This window comes from Dreissena polymorpha, chromosome 3 (assembly GCF_020536995.1).
Source record: "Dreissena polymorpha isolate Duluth1 chromosome 3, UMN_Dpol_1.0, whole genome shotgun sequence".
NCBI lineage: Eukaryota > Metazoa > Mollusca > Bivalvia > Myida > Dreissenidae > Dreissena > Dreissena polymorpha.
Window position 1 is genome coordinate 90,827,029 of NC_068357.1, and position 21,695 is coordinate 90,848,723.

Consider the following 21,695-nt stretch of genomic DNA (forward strand, 5'->3'; position numbering starts at 1 on the left):
GATCAACTGCAGGAATATAGTATATGAGCAGTTTATGCTTTATTAAATTATGAAATCTATATCAAAATGTGAATTGTTTACCTTTGGTTTTGTCATACGTTATAAATGTGTCATCTGGTCGTACGCAGAGATACCAAAATACAAGCTGTATTTTCAATTTAATTCATTGTTTTGTTATTTATTTAGTTGACATATAGGGTCTATGGAAAATGTATTGTTTAGTTAAAAGAAAATTTAACTTAAATATAGACAATTTGTGTAAACAAAGATTGCAATTTGTGACACACCTGTATATATAATAAATTGTAACTTCCACATATAATAAATTGTAACTTCCACAGCATATGGAAAATATTCCCCCCCCCCCCCCCCCCCCCCCCCCACTGCCTCAAAATTGTTCTCAGCTAAGCATATTACAGAACATCACAAATTTTGTTTTTTTCAATACGGATTTTATGACAAGACAAGAGAGCCAAGATGGTCCTAGTTCGCTCACCTGAGAGGAGTCCGTTCATTCAATCTTTACCAAACTTCAAACTTGACCTTGATATTGTCCAGACAAACATCCTGGTCAATTTTCATCATTATTGAACCAAAACTCTGGCATATTGGGTGTTTTTGTTTTTGTAAGATTTGACCTGGTGACCTATATTTTGAGTTGACCCCCCCTTACCAAACATCAAACTTTGCTTACAAAAATAAATATTATGACCAAGATTCATAAAATCTGAAACAAAATTGTGACCTCTAGAGTGTTTACAAGGATTTTGTATAATATAATGAAAATTTGGACAATCTAAGGGCAATACTTATGGCATGAATTATGTGATATATATAAAACCAATCTTTTCACCAAGTTTCATTATGATTGGGCAAAAAATGTGACTTCTAGAGTGTTCACAAGCTTTTTTTAACTATGTATAAATATAAGAAAACTGCCCCCTCCCCCCGGCAGCCATGTTATTCAACTGACCGGAACCATTTTTGAACTCAACTCTCATATCAAGGAAACAAATTTGTTCTGACCAAATTTCATGAAAATTGGGCCAAAAATGTGACTTCTAGAGTGTTCACATGTTTTCACTATATGCATATAGAGAAAAATGCCCCGCCCACTGGCGACCATTTTTTTTCACCGAACTGGACCATTTTCAAACTTGTCCGAGATATCAATAAAACCAATGTTGTGACCACATTTTATGATGATTGGGCAAAAATTGTGACTTCTAGTGTTTACAAGATTTCTCTATAGCCAAATAAGGAAAACTGCCCCCCCCCCCGGCAGCCATGTTATTCAACTGACCGGAACCATTTTTGAACTCAACTCTCATATCAAGGAAACAAATGTTCTGATCAAATTTCATGAAAATTGGGCCAAAAATGTGACTTCTAGAGTGTTCACATGTTTTCACTATATACATTTAGAGAAAAATGCCCCGCCCACTGGTGGCCATGTTTTTTCACCGATCTGGACCATTTTCAAACTCGTCCAAGAAATCAATAAAACCAATGTTTTGACCAACTTTCATGATGATTGGACAAAAATTGTGTCTTCTAGAGTGTTTACAAGGGTTCTCTATGGCTAAATAAGGAAAACTGCCCCGCCCGCTGGGGGCCATGTTTTTCAACGGACCGGAACCACTTTTGAATTCAACTAACATATCATTAAGACAAACATTTTGACAAAGTTACATGAAGATTGGGCATGAAATGTGACTTCTACAGTGTTTTTTCTTTTTATTTACCTAGTGACCTAGTTTTTGACCCGGCATGACCCAGTTTTGAACTCGACCGAGATTTCATTGATCAGCTTCTGACCAAGTTTCATGAAGATTGGACAATAAATGTGGCCTCTAGAGTGTTTACGAACAAATGTGGACGGACGGACAAACGACAAACAAAGACCGGTCACAAAAGCTCACCTGAGCAATCAGGTGAGCTAAAAATGTAATGAAAAACAATTTATTTTAGCTTGATTTACTTATTTGTAACAGTTGGTTAATTTTGCGAATGGAAGATTGAACCCTGAATGCTTTCAAATATTCGATCATACTGCCACCTTTAAGTAACATAGGATTACATGGATCTTTTAAAATACATGTTATGCAATTATAGTCCTAAGGCAGTGATTTACAATTTGAAATTCGAGACTTTACAGTCAAACCGCAAATTTAAATGCAAACCATGAACCAATTGCATACCTTGAGGTTTCCATCTGCTGTCAACCGAAGTCTGTTACATGAACTGCAAAAATGTTCGCTCATTGACGTAATGAAGCCCACCTGCCCTTGGAAACCATCAACCTTGTAACCCTGAGACACAAACCAAGAATTAAACTATAACAAGGCTTCAAGGAGTAATAGATATGGTGTCAGCCATGTAATTTGGTGGTCTAGCAATCGATCGCCACACAGGGAATGTTCATAAGATTTCCCTTTAGTGCAACCCAATATCTATCCAGGAAACATGCTCGGGTTCTCAACAAGCCTTAGACTTACTTTGCAATCGAGCTAAAATAAATAATTTTCCCCTTAAGGGGGCCTTTTCATGTTTGGGTAAATTGACAAAATTGAAAAAAATTGTTTCAGATTCGCAAATTTTCGTTTTAGTTATGATATTTATGAGGAAACAGTAATACTGAACATTTACCATGCTCTAAAATAGCCATTATATGCATCTTGTGACAATTTAAAAACCCGAAAATTATAAAGCGTTGCAACACAAAACGAATTAATAATTTGGAGAGTTCTGTTGTTGTCGTTATGTTTTGGGAAACTACGAGGATTGCTTATATAAAGTATAAAATACATCTAGTATTCTATACGGAAGGATGGTCGAGTGGTCTAAGTCGCAGGCTTTTTACTCCTGGACTCCAGGGTCAGTGGTTCGAGTCCCACTGAGGGTTACCTTTCTTTCTTTTTTAAAATTTTATTTCTGATTTTTTACTGGAGCTTTTTATATCCAATGTTTATATTTATCAATATAAAGCATTTAATGACAAACTTCAAAACATGCCAAAATCTGTGAAAAGGCCCCTTTAACAATAACTTATTAATAGAAATATGAGCTCTATTGCATCAAAGATTGCCTAATGCTTGTTAACCCATTCCACTCAGAGGCAAAGTAAAAATGGCTATGTGCAAATAGCATAAAACCAGAACATCATGCCAGTAACTAGCAGTCTGTTCAGATTTTATGCTGTTTGCTCCTCATAAGTATGTTAGGGTTGGAAATGAAGCCTTTCAAACTTGAGTATATTAAGAAAGGATTTAAATTAAAATTGATTTTTTAAAGGACTTGAAATGCTTCAAAGTGCGTTTCTGAGTGATAAAGGGTTGAAACACTCTTTCTCTTTGAGTCCTTTCCCAGTGAAGAACCACTACTTTTGTGTATTTGAAAACATCTTGACACCACTCCCTGAGTGGAGATCAAAGCCTGGAAATGCCAAGCAGAATTCAAATTTAATGAAAAATGTGGTACACAGATGGGATAAAATCTTCAGCATTTATTTTCCGTGCATTTTTAAAAATCCTTACATTCAAAGTAAATTTATAAATTGCTTAAATTATATCAATATATTTAAATGTTTAAATATCCTTCTTGGCAGTCCGCACAGGCTAATCAGGGACACATTTTTCAGCTTTTATGGTAATTTTGCTTAAAGGAAGTTTCTTCTAAGACTAAATCCAGATTAAGGTGGAATTGTCATCCCATATTAGCCTGTGCCATCTGCATAGGCTTATCTGGGACAAAACTTCGCGCACAATCATTATGACCAGATTTCCCAGAATGAAGTTCAATATTTGAACAAGCTTGTAGCATACCTTGGACGTATCATTCGGTTGGTCAGGTATTCTATGAAAGGCAGGGTATTTCTCCTTGATTACTGACACCAGTTCCTGATAGGGCACCATCTTCTTGAAGTTCCATTTGTTGCCATCAAAGGGCATGTACTCGATGAACCGAATGTCAATATTCTGCAAAAGAAGGACATGTTTCACAATGTTATGGATGCTTTTGTAAACTTTCAAACGAACGATTATTTATTTGTAGTTTTAAGGGGCCTTTTCACAGATTTTGGCATATATTGAAGCTTGTCATTAATTGATAAATTTAAACATTGGACCTAAAAATCTCCATAAATGTCAATTTATCAAAACGTGAAAAGGCCCCTTTAAGGTTGTTATGATGGAATTCCCAAGGTAAAGCATTCTTCATAAATAAACGACTTCAATTACTATCCAGTGTCTAGTAATTTTGTGTTTGTTTTGGTCTCAATGATTTCCAAATAAATAAGTGTGACTATATTTGTTTGTATATTAGTAGCCGGGTAAAAGAAAAAATATCACTACAAACTATTGATGCCATACAATGTGACTTTGACCTAAAACAGTGGCCTTGAACTTAACCTTTTGACCTGATTGACATATGGCCTACTGTCATGCTGAGGCAAACACATTGTGGTTTTAATAACAGTCAAATTATCTGTCCATAAAGCATTTGCTTAAAGCAACATGCCTATTTACCAGCTGCTTCCTTTGTTTAGGTAAAGAAAAAACAAAATAGGGAATTCATTATTTTCCATAGATTTTAAATCAACATAAGTAATAGTGAAAAAACAAAGTTAAACTGTATACAACATGATCCTATTGTTACCTTATGTTCCGTAAGAGCTACAAAATCACATATCTCATCGTCATTGATACCTCGCATCACCACACAGTTTACCTGTAATCACACAAACAGCACGAACTGGTTAATATAGTATACGAACCACAGACCAAACAAACTAGACTATATAGACAGATTTTCGGACTATACCGACCATGTGTGCGACCACATGCCTCAATTTGCTGTACTTTGCCTTTCATAATGTTGTATTATACAATTATAAAAAAAGGAATTTGCAAACATGTGATTATACGTATTTGTGTCATTAAAAAATGTAATAATGCAAACATATTCAGTGTATTTACAGCATTTTTAATATTTTATAAAATTCATGAATACAATATTGAACAAAAAGAAATAAATATTATTTTACACATGATCTGAATGGTCAGAAAATGTGGTTTGTAAATTTGCCAAAATCTAAATAAATGCCACAAATTCACAACAGCCTTATTATCAGACAACAAGCAATATTGTTTCATTCAGATGCACAGTCATATAATTGATAAATCCAATGAAACTAACAAGTTTATAATACTCTTTATCTTGTTACTATGTATACTTTTCGAATCTGCAACACCCATTTGACAATTTTTTACATGTCCATTTTTGTCCAGTCAACCATGCTGTCATACCTTAACAGGACTGTATCCAAGCTCAAGTGCTGTGTCTATGCCTTTCATGACCTTGTCCCAGCCCTTACGTCGGGTCACAAACTCAAACTTCGCAGGTACGAGCGTGTCTAGACTGATGTTCAGCAGATCCAGACCCGCTTCTTTAAGCTCCGGTAATCTTCGGGCCAGCGTGATGCCATTGGTTGACATGGCAACTGACTGGAGTCCATAGCGACGGAGATAACTCAAACCAGCTGTAAGAAAATCCAATTAAAATGCGCTCTGGGAAAACAGGGCTCAATGCGTGTGAGTAAAATGTCATCCCAGATTAGCCAGTCTTAACTGAATTTTTGCTAAGAAGAGACTTCCTTAAGATAAAAAATACCATAAAGGCAAAGTGTTGTCCTGCATTGGAACCTTACAGGCTAATCTGGGATGTCACTGTAGGCAAATGCATACAACCCCCTTCTTCCAGAGTGTGGTTCAATTGTAACTCCCAGAAAAACTCTCCCACTCTGTATTATAGCTGATAACTGATTTAAGCATAGTAGGTAAAACAGAATATTTTACAGATTAGATATATTTTAAATATTGCTCACTGCTCTGTAACAGAACAAGCAAATTCGTTGAATTGATATCCCCCGCCAATATGCTTCTGGACACGTGCTTTTGGCACTGAAAAAATCATTTTTTCAAGATACAAAGGGCCATAACTCCGTTATTAACAGATGGTGTACAATGCCATTTGGTGTGCATCATCCTCTTATCCAGATATATTCTCATACCAAGTTTCAATTAAATCCGCCAAAGCACTTCCAAGATATGGCTCCGGACACAAAAGTAGCGGCCGGACGGACTGATGGAAGGACGAACAGACGGACAATGCCAAAACAATATCCCTCCTCCTATGGCGGGGGATAATGAACTAAAACCAAAACACAATACAGTTTGTTTCAAGCATGACAGAAAAGAGACAGAATAACCCCTGTGTAAAGATTATTTCAATTTTAACGACATTACAAAAAAGAGTTTAATAAATAGTTATATTTACAGCCAATTGGAAACCAGATACTCAACAAGGGCTGTTTGTAAAACATGCATGCCCCCCATATGGGCTGTCAGTTGTAGTGGCAGCCATTGTGTGAATACGTTTTTTGTCCCTGTGACCTTGACCTTTGACTTAGTGACCTGAAAATCAATAGGGGTCATCTGCCAGTCATGATCAATGTACCTATGAAGTTTCATGATACTAGGCGTAAACTTTCTTGAGTTATCATCCTGAAACCATTTAAGTGTGTCGAGTCACGTCATGATCAATGTACCTATGAAGTTTCATGATCCTAGGCGTAAGCTTTCTTGAGTTATCCTGAAACCATTTTACTGTGTCAAGTCACTGTGACCTTTGACCTAGTGACCTGAAAATCAATAGGGGTCATCTGCGAGTCATGATCAATGTACCTATGAAGTTTCATGATCCTAGGCATAAGCTTTCTTGAGTTATCATCCGGAAATCATTTTACTGGTTCTAGTCACCGTGACCTTGACCTTTGACCTAGTGACCTGAAAATCAATAGGGGTCATCTGCGAGTCATGATCAATGTACCTTTGAAGTTTCATGATCCTAGGTGTAAGCGTTCTTGAGTTATCATCCGGAAACCATTCGGTGGACATACCGACGGACGGACTGACATGTGCAAAACAATATACCCCCTTTTCTTCAAAGGGGGGCATAAAAATGAATTGAGTCCATGAAATCATGCAATTTTCCCATGCAATCACATTTCAATGGTAACTATGGACACATAAGTACAAACGAGGGCTTTATGGCCCTCGGTCCCTCAGATAAATCTTGTGAAAAGTAAACTGTTTATTGCAGATTTGGTGATGTTTGTGCATGAACTGTGATCTTTATAAAAGTTTTTACTTTTTATCACACATATCTTATATGGTATGGTCTGAGACATTACACATTTATGTTGATACTATAAATGAACACACGTACCAGTAATAAGTGACCACTGGAGCAAATTTTGACCACAGGGGCATGAATTAAACATATTTAGGAGTCTAAGAGATGGCAATTATATTATGTCGCAAAACACATATTAAACACTTGACCTTTGTGGTTTCAGCAGATTTTTATTATTTTATTTTGTTTACTAAATGTGTATATACAGTGTTTTCTTTAGGGCGTAGTAAGTTTCGACCGCAGAAGCATGACTTCAACAAATTTAGTAGAAGAACTTGATAAAATATTACAAACATGTTAAACCCCTGACCCTTAAGGTTTCAGAAACAAAACTTTTTACTATGTAAGTCTTTAAGAATCATTTGACCCATGAGCCACAGCAAGTTTTGACACCAGAGGCATGATTTGAACACATGTAGCAGGACCTCTTAAAGATGATATATTTCAAATAACAAACCTCATGGCTGTGAGGTTTTCGTAAAGTAGATTTGTCACTTAATGAATATAAGGAAAACAAGTAACCAAATGGTGAGCTAGTTTTGACAGGACCACCATAAAATTCTACTTACACAATATTTGATTCCTTTCCATTTTGGTTTCAGAGAAGATTGTTTAAGTTATTTACTACATGAGTCTACATAAATCTTGCAACCCATGGATATGGGGAGTTTTGATCCTATGAAGGGCATGATTTTAACAAACTTGGAAAAGAACCACCACATAATCTTAAATCTGCAATACCAAACCTCACGGCCATGCAGTTCCTTAGAAGATTTTTTAGGGTTCACTATATAAATATAAGGAAAACAATTAACCAACATGGCAGGGCAAATTTTGACCCTAGAGGCATTATTTGAACATACTTTGTAGAGATGCTCACACCAAATATCAAAACCATGACTGTTGCAATTGCATGGAAGGAGATTTTTAAAGTTCTTTACAATAGAAGTCCATATACATCATGTGACCAGTTTTGACCCCAGTGGTATTATTATCCCCCGCCATTGGCGGAGGGATATTGTTTTGGCGTTGTCCGTCCATCCGTCTTTCCGTCCGTCCGAAGCCATATCTTGGAAGTGCTTTGGCGGATTTCATTGAAACTTTATATGTGTTTAACTGTTTATATATGGATAAGAGGATGATGCACGCCAAATAGCATTGTACACCATCTGTTAATAAAGGAATTATGGCCCTTTGTATCTTGAAAAATGCTTTTTTGAGTGTCAAATATAACACTTTTGTGTCCAGAAGCATATTGACGGGCGATATCAATTCAACGAATTTTCTTGTTGAAACAATTTTACTAGAGGACTACAAGACAATGATACACACTTTAATATTAAAGCCCTGATTATTGTGGTTTTCGATAAGATTTTTCAATATCTATATATATGTGTAGCTCTAGTGACCTGCATATGCAATGTACCAAAGGATTTTGAACTTTAAGCGAAAGTTCTTGGAAAGTTTAGATTAAATCTGCCATTAGGGTCTTATGCTGAAGTTGCTAGAGAAACAAGATAAAAGACGCACCTCATGCACTGACAGAAGACAGACATCATTGTATTCTTAAAGCTCCCCATTACCTCTATATGCTCAGGTGAGCTAAAAAACTATTCAGTTAGCTTCAAATCCTTCCACAATATTGGAGGAAAGACCTATGGTCATCTTCTGGTTATTACAGCAAGTTACCAACAATGTCCACTATATCTTTCCTAACAAGAGGTTCCCCTCCAGTGAGCCTTAACTTAGTTACAGCAACTTACCAACAATGTCCACTATATCTTTCCTAACAAGAGGTTTCTCCTCCAGTGAGCATTATCTTGGTTACAGCAACTTACCAACTATTTCCACTATATCTTTCCTAACAAGAGGTTCCCCTCCAGTGAGCCTTATCTTAGTTACATCAACTTACCAACAATGTCCACTATATCTTTCCAAACAAGAGGTTCCCCTCTAGTGAGCCTTATCTTAGTTACAGCAAATTACCAACTATGTCCACTATATCTTTCCTAACAAGAGGTTTCCCTCTAGTGAGCCTTATCTTAGTTACAGCAACTTACCAACAATGTCCACTATATCTTTCCTAACAAGAGGTTTTCTCTCCAGTGAGCCTTATCTTAGTTACAGCAACTTACCAACTATGTCCACTATATCTTTCCTAACAAGAGGTTCCCCTCCAGTAAGCCTTATCTTAGTTACAGCAACTTACCAACAATGCCCACTATATCTTTCCTAACAAGAGGTTCCCCTCTAGTGAGCCTTATCTTAGTTACAGCAACTTACCAGCAATGTCCACTATATCTTTCCTAACAAGAGGTTCCCCTCTAGTGAGCCTTATCTTAGTTACAGCAACTTACCAACAATGTCCACTATATCTTTCCTAACAAGAGGTTTCTCCTCCAGTGAGCATTATCTTGGTTACAGCAACTTACCAACTATGTCCACTATATCTTTCCTAACAAGAGGTTTCCCTCCAGTGAGCCTTATCTTAGTTACAGCAACTTACAAACTATGTCCACTATATCTTTCCTAACAAGAGATTTCCCTCCAGTGAGCCTTATCTTAGTTACAGCAACTTACCAACAATGCCCACTATATCCTTCCTAACAAGAGGTTCCCCTCCAGTGAGCCTTACCAACAATGTCCACTATATCATTCATAACAAGAGACTTCCCTCCAGTGAGCCTTACCAACAATGTCCACTATATCTTTCCTAACAAGAGGTTCCCCTCTAGTGAGCCTTATCTTAGTTACAGCAACTTACCAACAATGTCCACTATATCTTTCCTAACAAGAGACTCCCCTCCAGTAAGCCTTATCTTAGTTACAGCAACTTACCAACAATGTCCACTATATCTTTCCTAACAAGAGGTTCCCCTCCAGTGAGCCTTATCTTAATTACAGCAACTTACCAACAAAGTCCACTATATCTTTCCTAACAAGAGGTTCCCATCCAGTAAGCCTTATCTTAGTTACAGCAACTTACCAACAAAGTCCACTACATCTTTCCTAACAAGAGGTTCCCCTCCAGTAAGCCTTATCTTAGTAACAGCAACTTACCAACAATGTCCACTATATCTTTCCTAACAAGAGGTTCCCCTCTAGTGAGCCTTATCTTAGTTACAGCAACTTACCAACTATGTCCACTATATCTTTCCTAACAAGAGGTTCCCCTCTAGTAAGCCTTATCTTAGTTACAGCAACTTACCAACAATGTCCACTATATCTTTCCTAACAAGAGGTTCCCCTCTAGTGAGCCTTATCTTAGTTACAGCAACTTACCAACAAAGTCCACTACATCTTTCCTAACAAGAGGTTCCCCTCCAGTAAGCCTTATCTTAGTTACAGCAACTTACCAACTATGTCCACTATATCTTTCCTAACAAGAGGTTCCCCTCCAGTGAGCCTTATCTTAGTTACAGCAACTTACCAACTATGTCCACTATATCTTTCCTAACAAGAGGTTCCCCTCCAGTGAGCCTTATCTTAGTTACAGCAACTTACCAACAATGTCCACTATATCTTTCCTAACAAGAGGTTTCCCTCTAGTGAGCCTTATCTTAGTTACAGCAACTTACCAACTATGTCCACTATATCTTTCCTAACAAGAGGTTCCCCTCCAGTGAGCCTTATCTTAGTTACAGCAACTTACCAACAATGTCCACTATATCCTTCTTAACAAGAGGTTCCCCTCCAGTGAGCCTTACCAACAATGTCCACTATATCATTCATAACAAGAGACTTCCCTCCAGTGAGCCTTACCAACAATGTCCACTATATCATTCATAACAAGAGACTTCTCTCCAGTGAGCCTTACCAACAATGTCCACTATATCCTTCCTAACAAGAGGTTCCCCTCCAGTGAGCCTTACCAACAATGTCCACTATATCATTCATAACAAGAGACTTCCCTCCAGTGAGCCTTACCAACAATGTCCACTATATCATTCATAACAAGAGACTTCCCTCCAGTGAGCCTTACCAACAATGTCCACTATATCATTCATAACAAGAGACTTCCCTCCAGTGAGCCTTACCAACAATGTCAACTATATCCTTCCTAACAAGAGGTTCCCCTCCAGTGAGCCTTATCTTGGTAATCCCTTCCTTCACAAACAGTTCAGACAGTTTCAGGATCTCTTCGCTGCTCAATAAACGTTCATTTGGAGTTAAACTTACTCCACCCTCTGGCATACAATACTGACCTGAAAATGCAGTAAAACACAGTACACAATAATATTGTTCGTTTCAAATCATTGGTGAAACCACTGTCAATGGAATCTAATTAAAATGATAAAATTCATTAGAATTATGCAATAATTCTTATTAACCTCATTGTTTTTTCTTCATCTTCAACTGTTCTATATTTACAAAAGGTATTTTCAACTTACAATTAAAAACCCCCAAATATTTGCTATAAATGGAATGAATATTCTATTTCTAACTAAAGCTATTTTGAAATCTATATCGGGTGAGTAGAATAGCTTGCCTTTTAATTGAACAGTCCTGAGCTAAAAACCAATAAATACACAATGCTTTCACAGAATATTGCAGATTTCAGTTCAACTTGTAACATGTACTTACACCTGAGATTGCATCGCTCTGTGAGGGAAATACGGAGGTAGGTGTGTCGTCTGCCAAACGTGTCTGTGAGAACGTCATTGTGGACGACTGATGACACGCTGCGATGATCCAATGATTTTACATGCCCCTCTGGCTCTTCCTGCAAAGGAAATCAACGGTCATAATCAAAATTTTATAAGAAACAATTTTATGACAAAGTCCCTGACAATCATGGCTTCCTTTGACTTAGAATTTTGGTAAGCCACATTGAACATAAATATTACAATACTTATCAATTTGGTCTTGTTTACTTTGTTTTATTCAGAAAAAAGACTTATTTTTAGATTTTCTTGAGCCAAAATTGCTTAATTTTAGTCATGGGCTTATTTGGCAAATTGATAAGTAAACCCCAACAAAACAAAAATACTTTGCTAAGTTTTACACTACACTTACAGTATTTACAGTGCATATAAACTGTTTTGTGACATTTTAACATTTGATCTCTAAGTGTGACCTCCACCTATGAAGTAGGATGACTGGTGTTATAGCAACACACTGTCACTTGTTACTTTAACACTGCATGATGAATGACAAAGTTACAGTCTGTACAAGATCAGATGCAGGCAAACATACATGCACATATATACACTCCAACATTGTGCTATACTGATCTATTTGCAGGCGCGACAAAATCATATTAAGGCTTACGATAATGTTGCGACGTTTCAATTTAAATTGTCAAACTGAAGTAAGGTCCTTGGTCATGTGCACACCGTAACCAAGCAATGCCTTTAATTTTCGACAAGTGTTACAGGTTGGTTTCTTGTTTATGTATTTTACATATATCATTGATTTTAGACATTACAATTTGGTTCTTAGCAAGAAACTTTGTATTGCCATGTTTGTCATGCCTGCAAAGATATTTAACAAGAGCACCGCACAACAAGAGCACGGCATAACAAGAGCACAGCATAACAAGAGCACCGCATAACAAGAGCACTGCATAACAAGAGCACCGCATAACAAGAGCACCGCATAACGGGTGCCAACAAGAGCACCGCATAACGGGTGCCAACGCTCGGTTGCATGATATTGAACAAGAGCACCGCATAACAAGAGCACCGCATAACAAGAGCACCGCATAACAAGAGCACCGCATAACAAGAGCACCGCATAACAAGAGCACCGCATAACGGGTGCCAACAAGAGCACTGCATAACGGGTGCCAATGTCGGCTGCAAAATATTTAACAAGAGCACCGCATAACAAGAGCACCGCATAACAAGAGCACCGCATAACAATAGCACCGCATAACAGGTGCCAACAAGAGCACCGCATAACAAGAGCACCACATATCAATAGCACCGCATAACAAAAGCACCACATAACAAAAGCACCGCATAACAAGAGCGACGCATAACAAGAGCACCGCATCACAAGAGCACCGCATAACAAGAGCACCGCATAACAAGAGCACCGCATAACAAAAGCACCGCATAACGGGTGCCAACAAGAGCACCGCATAATGGTGGCCAACGCTCGGCTGCATGATATTTAACAAGAGCACCCATAACAAGAGCACCGCATAACAAGAGCACCGCATAACAAGAGTACCGCATAACGGGTGCCAACAAGAACACCGCATAACGGGTGCCAACGCTCGGCTGCATGATATTTAACAAGAGCACCGCATAACGGGTGCCAACGCTCGGCTGCATGATATTTAACAAGAGCACTGCATAACGGGTGCCAACGCTCGGCTGCATGATATTTAACAAGAGCACAGAAATAACGGGTGCCAATGCTCGGCTGCATGATATTTAACAAGAGCACCGCATAACGGGTGCCAACGCTCGGCTGCATGATATTTAACAAGAGCAGTGACCTTGACCTTTGACCTATTGACCAAAAAAATGGTGTGGCGTGTAGAACTCACCAAGGTGCATCTACATATAAAGTTTCAAAGTTGTAGGTAGAAGCACTTTGATGTTAGAGCAAAATGTCAAGGTTTTAGCATGACGCGGATGGCAGACGGCAGATGCTGGACGGTGGATGACGAGCTGGCTATGACAATACCTCGGGTTTTCTCCGAAAACAGCCGAGCTAAAAATCCATCCATACTGGACAAAGTTGTGCTAATGTGGTCTGGATCAAGTGTTGCTTTTTTTTTAACTTTGATATCTGTCCTTGAATTGGGACCTTAACCTAGGGTCTTAAGACTTGTTTTTTTGCCAGAAACTCTGTATTACTATGCTTTTGCTTTTCAGACTTTTGCATTGTAATTTGAAAATTGATCAATGTTGGGCAAAGGTATTTTCTGGTTGTTGACCTTACAATTTGTTTGAAACTTTGGCGATTTAGGGAACAGACTCATCTGAGTGACAGAACATCACACATAGTCATTTTTGGCAAGTAATTTGTTGATCCTTAAATGTGTTACAACATTATGCAGCAGATGATTACATTTGTATTATTTCAAAATTAATCCAGGCTAGAAAAAAGAATCTTCCTGACATTTATTTCGGATACATTTTTAATAACAGAAAATTGACTTTGAATTATGACCTTGACCAAGGGTCCTGGGTCTTAAGCAGGTCACTCATGCTAATGAATGCATGCCAATTTTATACTCTGGACCCATGCTGGGCAATAATATGTGGTGGAATAGGTTTTCAAAAGGACTTGTTCACAGTTTGGTAAAATTATATTTTTTGCCAAAGTTGTTTTAGGCCACACCCTTCGCAAGCCTGCATCCAATCTCTCAGATGGAACCCGCAAGGGAAAAGGGAGAGAGGGCAGCCTAGAAACACCCGGTGCCATGACCCGGATGCAGATGTTAAGCAGTGGGCCAAACATGGGGACAGCTGGAGAGACTCTCCCAGAACCGAGGCGCCTGGAGGAAGCTGGTTGGCGGCCTATGTCTCAGATGGGACTATAGCAAAGATGAGATGATGTTTTAGATTAAACAAGGGCTGTTTGTAAAACATGCATGCCCCCCATATGGGCTGTCAGTTGTAGTGGCAGCCATTGTGTGAATACATTTTTTGTCACTGTGACCTCGACCTTTGACCTTGTGACCTGAAAATCAATAGGGGTCATCTGCAAGTCAAGATCAATGTACCTATGAAGTTTCATGATCCTAGGCGTAAGCTTTCTTGAGTTATCATCCCCAAACCATTTTACTGTGTCGAGTCACCGTGACCTTGACCTTTGACCTAGTGCCCTGAAAATCAATAGGGGTCATCTGCGAGTCATGATCCATGTACCTATTAAGTTTCATGATCCTAGGCGTAAGCTTTCTGGAGTTATCATCCGGAAACCATTTTACTGTGTCAAGTCACCGTGACCTTTGACCTAGTGACCTGAAAATCTATAGGGGTCATCTGCCAGTCATGATCAATGTACCTATGAAGTTTCATGATCCTAGGTGTAAGCGTTCTTGAGTTATCATCCGGAAACCATTTTACTGGTTCGAGTCACCGTGACCTTGACCTTTGACCTAGTGACCTGAAAATCAATAGGGGTCATCTGCGAGTCATGATCAATGTACCTATGAAGTTTTATGATCCTAGGCGTAAGCTTTTTTGAGTTATCATCCAGAAACCATTTTACTGGTTCGAGTCACCATGACCTTGACCTTTGACCTAGTGACCTGAAAATCAATAGGGGTCATCTGCAAGTCATGATCAATGTACCTATGAAGTTTCATGATCCTAGGCGTTAGCGTTCTTGAGTTATCATCCGGAAACCATTTTACTGGTTCTAGCTACCGTGACCTTGACCTTTGACCTAGTGACCTGAAAATCAATAGGGGTCATCTGGGAGTCATGATCAATGTACCTATGAAGTTTCATGAAAACTGGTCAGTTTTGACCCCAGTGGCATGACTTGAATTTACAGGACCACTAAATGATGTTACAAATTTAAACGCCTGACCTTTGTGGGTTTTTTTAGAAGATTTTTAAAGGTATTTACTATTGTGAGTGAACATAAATTATGTAACCCTAGGGGCATTGACATCGAGTTAGTGAACATGAGACATCCTGAATTTAAGGTCACACTACTGCAATGCTTTTATGCTTGTTCATAAAGCAAGGATTTATAAGTGCTACTTATTCCTTAAAATACTGTAGGAATCAGGAATAAAAATGAGAGGTTGCATGTTATCCCGGCCAAGTAGATTTTGGTCAGAGAAACTCAATTTCATAAGTTGGTAATTTGGCTGGCAACAATTCAGAAAAATTAAACGCTGATTAAAAATTGGCGACTGCAAATCAATAATAGATAATTTGAAAATATTCATTCACTTATGGGAGAGAAATGATTCAATTTAGGCTCATAATAAGACATGCATTGAAAGTGTGTCATGTCAACAATATTGTTTAGTTTTATAAAGTGTTATTTACTTTAGTGCTGCTGACCAGACCACAAAACACGCACATGTCGCATGATTGGGAACAGGCGACCAATTAGCAAGGAGTAATTGGAATGCGCGTTATGACGCTCTCTTCTTGCATTGGCTGTGGACGTTAGAAGATGTGATGCCCTGAGGTAAGTTTTGCCAGGAAGATAAGTGTGAGCCTGTGACAGTGAGCCTGTTACTGTGTGTGCTGCGTTGGAGGATTAACCTAGACATAGATTCCCAAGAGGACGGTCTCTTCCTATCCCCAGGCTGTCAAGTGACCTTTTTTCAAAAAGTAGGAAAAAATAGGAACTACTTTTGCAAAAAAAGTAGGAAAAAAGTAGGAACTTTTCCCTCAAAAGTAGGAATACAAAATCTTTAGACACAGGTCCAGGAAACATAGCTTGAAACAGAGCAGGAGTGCCATCACATGTTCTGTATGAATACACACTTGAAGCTACCTTAAGGGCCCAAAGAATTTCAGCCTTTTTACCTGTTCCTTGTGTGATGGATGTACTTGCATACAAATAGATTTAACCCCACCACCCTGAGAGCTGCTTGGCTTTGGAGCACTTCAAAACAAACGCTTTTGTGAATTATCATGCAAGTATTTCATGTTTTCCTTGTGTTTTTGTTCATCTGCATGACTTATCAGTTGATTAGCACCAGAATTACTACATGAGATGGACTTCATTCAGACAGTACAATATCCTGCGTACTCATTGCCGGTATCTCTCTTGTACCACGATCCAAGTGTTTGTCCACTGTTGTCCAACTTCTCCATCCATGAAGGGTTAAACTTTGTTTTCCCACTAGGCATTTTAGCACTTATAGTGTATCTATGATAATTAAGCTTCAAGCAAAGCTACACTGTTAAAGAAGTATAATTAGATGATGTTCATTTTGGTGTATCATCAAATAAGTGGTTAGAGGCCTTCTGTGTATGGATATAAAAATGGTAATATATTGTGCATGTTATATCCTTAAGCAGAAGACCAAATTTATTTAGTGATACACCAACTTGTTGTACAAGATTAATACGTGTATATAAAGCAGTGCCAATGCTCCGCTACAGCTTCATTTTGAAACCTTTATATTGACAATAGGATGCAGTTATAATGACTTAAGTTAAATTCAAAATCACTGGTGATTGCAGAGCAGATTATGCAACTGGAGATAGAACCTTATCACCTGACATCTTTTATGACATCATTGATTGGTCAATGAAACAGTACACTATATTGTTTATTCCAGTTTCAAATAATAGTTTTTACATCATTGATGACGTCGCGGGAGTGTAATAATGCCGTTTAAAATTTTTAATACTACCCTATAACACCTTGAAGATACCTCACTAGCTATGGCATCATCAAACAAGAGCACCGCCTTGCGGGTGCAGACCGCTCATCTATTTTCTTTTTAAAGGTGAAGGGACAAAAATGCGGAAAAAAAAATGCGGACATTTTTTTAAAAAAAAATTGGGGGGGGGGGGTATTCTTGGGTGCGATGGTTGGACAGTATTTCAAAAATAAAATAATAAAAATAAATATTTGTGTTTTTTAACCGTTTCAAAAAAAAAAATTTGGGTTGGGGTGGGGTGGGTGGGGGGGGTATAGTGTGAGGGTGTGGTGGGTGGTGGTCATTTGTGAGATGATCTTAAAAAAAATTAAAAAAATTAGGGTGGGGGATTCGGGGGGGGGGGGGGAGTGGGGGGATGGTTTGGGTGGAGTCTATTGTGGTTTGTCACAGTCAGGTAAGAGTAGTTTTGTCAAAGTATCAATCAAATCTAATCATAAATAAAGAAGTTATGGCAATTTTAGCAAAATTTAATAATTTGACCTTGAGACTGAGAGTCAAGGTCATTCAAAGGTCAAGGTAAAATTCAACTTGCCAGGTACAGTAACCTCATGATAGCATGAATGTATTTGAAGTTTGAAAGCAATAGCCTTGATACTTTAGAAGTAAAGTGGATCAAAACACAAAATTTAACCATATATTCAAAGTTACTTAGTCAAAAAAGGGCCATAATTCCGTAAAAATGACAACCAGAGTTATGCAACATGTCCTTTTACTGTACCCTTATGATAGTTTGCGAGTGTTCCAAGTATGAAAGCAATATCTATGATACTTTAGGGGTAAAGTGGACCAAAACAAAAACTTAACCAAATTTTCAATTTTCTAAGTATAAAGGGCCCATAATTCCGTCCAAATGCCAGTCAGAGTTACATAACTTTGCCTGCACAGTCTCCAGTTACATAACTTTGCCTGCACAGTCCCCTTATGATAGTTAGTAAGTGTTGCAAGTATGAAAGCAATAGCTTTGATACTAAAGGAATAAAATGGACCTAAACACAAAACTTAACCAAAATTTAAAAATGGCACATAATTCTGTCAAAATGCACGCCAGAGTTATCTTACTTTGCCTGCCCATTCCCCTCATGATAGTAAGTAAGTGTACCAAGTTTAAATGCAATAGCATTGATACTTTCTGAGAAAAGTGGACCTAAACGCAAAACTTAACTGGACGTCAACGCCGACGCCAAGGTGATGACAATAGCTCATAATTTTTTTTCAAAAAATAGATGAGCTAAAAATGTATCAGGACATTGAGGCTCTGTACATTTATCTTTAATTACTTAACATGATGTACCTATGATATCAAAAAGCATCTTATCCGTTGCCATGCAATACAGAATTTATTACATTCATTATTTGTAAATGATAAAAACTAGGCAAAGCATAAGTTTTATCTTTTTCAAATAACTTGTGTAATAAATTCCATATTACATAACCACTCATACAATACATGGATCTCTACATTCCAAACAGCAATATCATGTAAACATGCATAAGTTTTGGTCAAATTGTTGTCAATGGAAACAAAATAAAACTGGAATAAACAATGGGTTCCCTCAGCTCTTGCATCACTGGGAACTGTGTAAGGTAGTGAAGTCTGCAGTGTACAAATGTAAAGGAAGTAAACAAGGCACTATTGTTACTTAAAAAAAAACTTGTCAATAATTTCAAAAGTTACATAAGAAATAAATAGCTATGCTTCCTGATCATATCGCTAGCGGACAGTCAGCATGGGTTGTCAGGTCTCATCTAGATGAATGCACCTTAACAAGGATACAGTCATTTGGCAAGCGAAATGCACATTAATTCCTTAAACCACGGTTTAACACTTAACTATAAAGTTAAACGACTTTGAACCCGGGTTCAAAGTGTTGTTTGCACATTAATTCCTTAAACCCGGGTTCAAGACTTTGAACCACGGTTCAAAGTCTCTTAACTATATAGTTAAGAAACGACCAATGAAATCGTGAAATTTGCCTTCTAATTGTGGTTTAAGCTCTGCTGATTGGTTGTCTCTGAATTAGGTAGATGAGAGATTTGTATCTATCTTTAGACACACTTTGAACCGCGGTTCAAACTCTTGAACTCGGGTTTAAGGAATAAATGTGCAAACGGGACTTTGAACTCGGGTTCAAAGTCTCTTAACCCTATATATAGTTAACTGTTAAATAATTAATGTGCATTCCGCGCGTCTTAACTCCAGTTTAAGACTTTGAACCGCAGTTTAAGACTTTGAACCGCAGTTTAACTCTTAGATCCGCAGTTCAAAGTCTCTTAACCCTATAGTTAAGAGAGGAATTAATGTGCAAACGGCACTTTGAACTCGGGTTCATTGTTTCTTAACTATATAATTAACTGTTAAATAATTAATGTGCATACCGCGCCTCTTAACCGCAGTTTAAGACTTTGAACCGCAGTTCAAAGTCTCTTAACCCTGGACGATGATCGCTCCGCCCATTTAATCACGTGGCTTAGCGGTAGCAAACCTTGACAAGCTAACACCAAAATGGCTTCTTTGCCTATAGACTGCATAATTATAGATTTACGCAATGTTCTGGATGATTTTTATGGACTTGTTGGCACCATATAACACTTGTAAAAGGGTTTTGTGTCATGTAGTTATTCTGCAAATGCAAAAATATATGTTTATAGATAACATCAGCTATTATAACGGGTTTTTCGGTACATGAAACACGCTCTCATACGCTTGCGCGCTTACTGAAATCGAACCTGTTACTACCTGTAATGGTGTATAAGCAATAAAGCCCCCCCCCCCCCCAGCGCTTTAAAACTGGGATTTCTGTGAAGTTTTACGCGCTTTCTGACACCGAGTGGGTACCAAACTCCCACATGTCATTACGTATATAAGTGATATTAATGATATTAAACATTGCTTATGGGACATTTATAAATCACTATAATTAAAAGTGCAAGACAACACAATCAGTTTGGTCATTGTCTGATATAAAGTAGCGTTGTATGAAGGGGAATTCGGTAAAGCTACCAGTATCAGACGCCCGCTCAGGTACCGACTTCCCACAAGTAACGCATTTATTGGTTATATCAGTAATAATAACTGTTATACATAACATAAAATCGTTTCCACTTGTTTCTAACACACAAAAAACTCAATTTTTAACGGGGATTTCGTTTAGTTACGCAAAGTGGGTATCAATATTCTCTATTTTAATATTCTACATGCACACGTGGTATAATTCATACTTAATAATGCGTAGTTATTACTGACATGACATGTCCAGTTTTTGAAATAAATTTGAAGCTTCCACTCGCTTTTGTCAAGACCGCATTTCCGTATTGGAAATGGTATATATTTAATTAATGTAACTTATCTTTCTGGAGTTACATTAACCCTATTTACACTGTTTTTGCCATATTTTATTTCCGTTGTTTTTTTTCAAACAAAATAAACAAAACTCGTTGGAAAAAAAAGAGAATTAGGCATTCGATCTCCAAGTGTGAATAAAAAGTGTTCATTGGTGACACCGCATGTCTGCCAATGTGTAGATATCGTTATTAAGATAAGATATCACGTGTCACCTTCTAATAACATGTATAAAGGCAATAAAGTGCATTATTATCAGAGCAATAAAACACAGCATGAATTAGGCTTCATGCTGGGTTTTATTTCTCTTAAAGTAATGAACATTGCTTCTAATAATCACCTAGTAACTGATAAAACTATTAAAAAAACATGAACTATTGTGTGATGATCAGATCGATAACATAAACTTTTTAAATCTGCTAGTTTTTTTATAAAAAGATATTGTAATTGTCTTTGACAGTGTTGATGTTCAGTTGTTCGTGGGGACGACCGCATTTATACATCTCTTACACTTCTCAAGATCTCTTTTCGGCTTTGGAAACGATATAAATTCAATGCCACCAACTAATACTTCAGGATATCGATTGTCCGAGTTACATAATCCCATTGAAACCGTTTAACCGTTTTAACCTACGTTTTTTAAAGAGGAAAACAAAAGAAACTCGTTGATATAAAAGTGAACCTAGACAGCTTGTCTAGGAAATGGCGGACAGTTCGTTGCTAACTTACGCGCCCGATTAATCGATCGCTGATTGGTAGATCAATCCTTAGATAAGG

At 37.7% G+C, this 21,695-nt stretch overlaps 1 protein-coding gene across 2 annotated transcripts in view; it reads right to left on the reverse strand.

The window, feature by feature from the left end:
• Nucleotides 1-21,695, reverse strand: part of LOC127875249 (molybdenum cofactor biosynthesis protein 1-like) — a 28,685-nt gene that overhangs the window by 6,466 nt on the left and 524 nt on the right. For both annotated transcript variants that reach the window (XM_052420158.1, XM_052420159.1), the window contains exons 2-7: nt 11,839-11,977; nt 11,292-11,459; nt 5,307-5,539; nt 4,657-4,728; nt 3,825-3,977; nt 2,202-2,312 (exon numbers count right to left, since the gene is read on the reverse strand). In XM_052420158.1, coding sequence (XP_052276118.1) covers nt 2,202-2,312; nt 3,825-3,977; nt 4,657-4,728; nt 5,307-5,539; nt 11,292-11,459; nt 11,839-11,977 — 876 coding nt within the window. The remainder of the gene's footprint in view (nt 1-2,201; nt 2,313-3,824; nt 3,978-4,656; nt 4,729-5,306; nt 5,540-11,291; nt 11,460-11,838; nt 11,978-21,695) is intronic.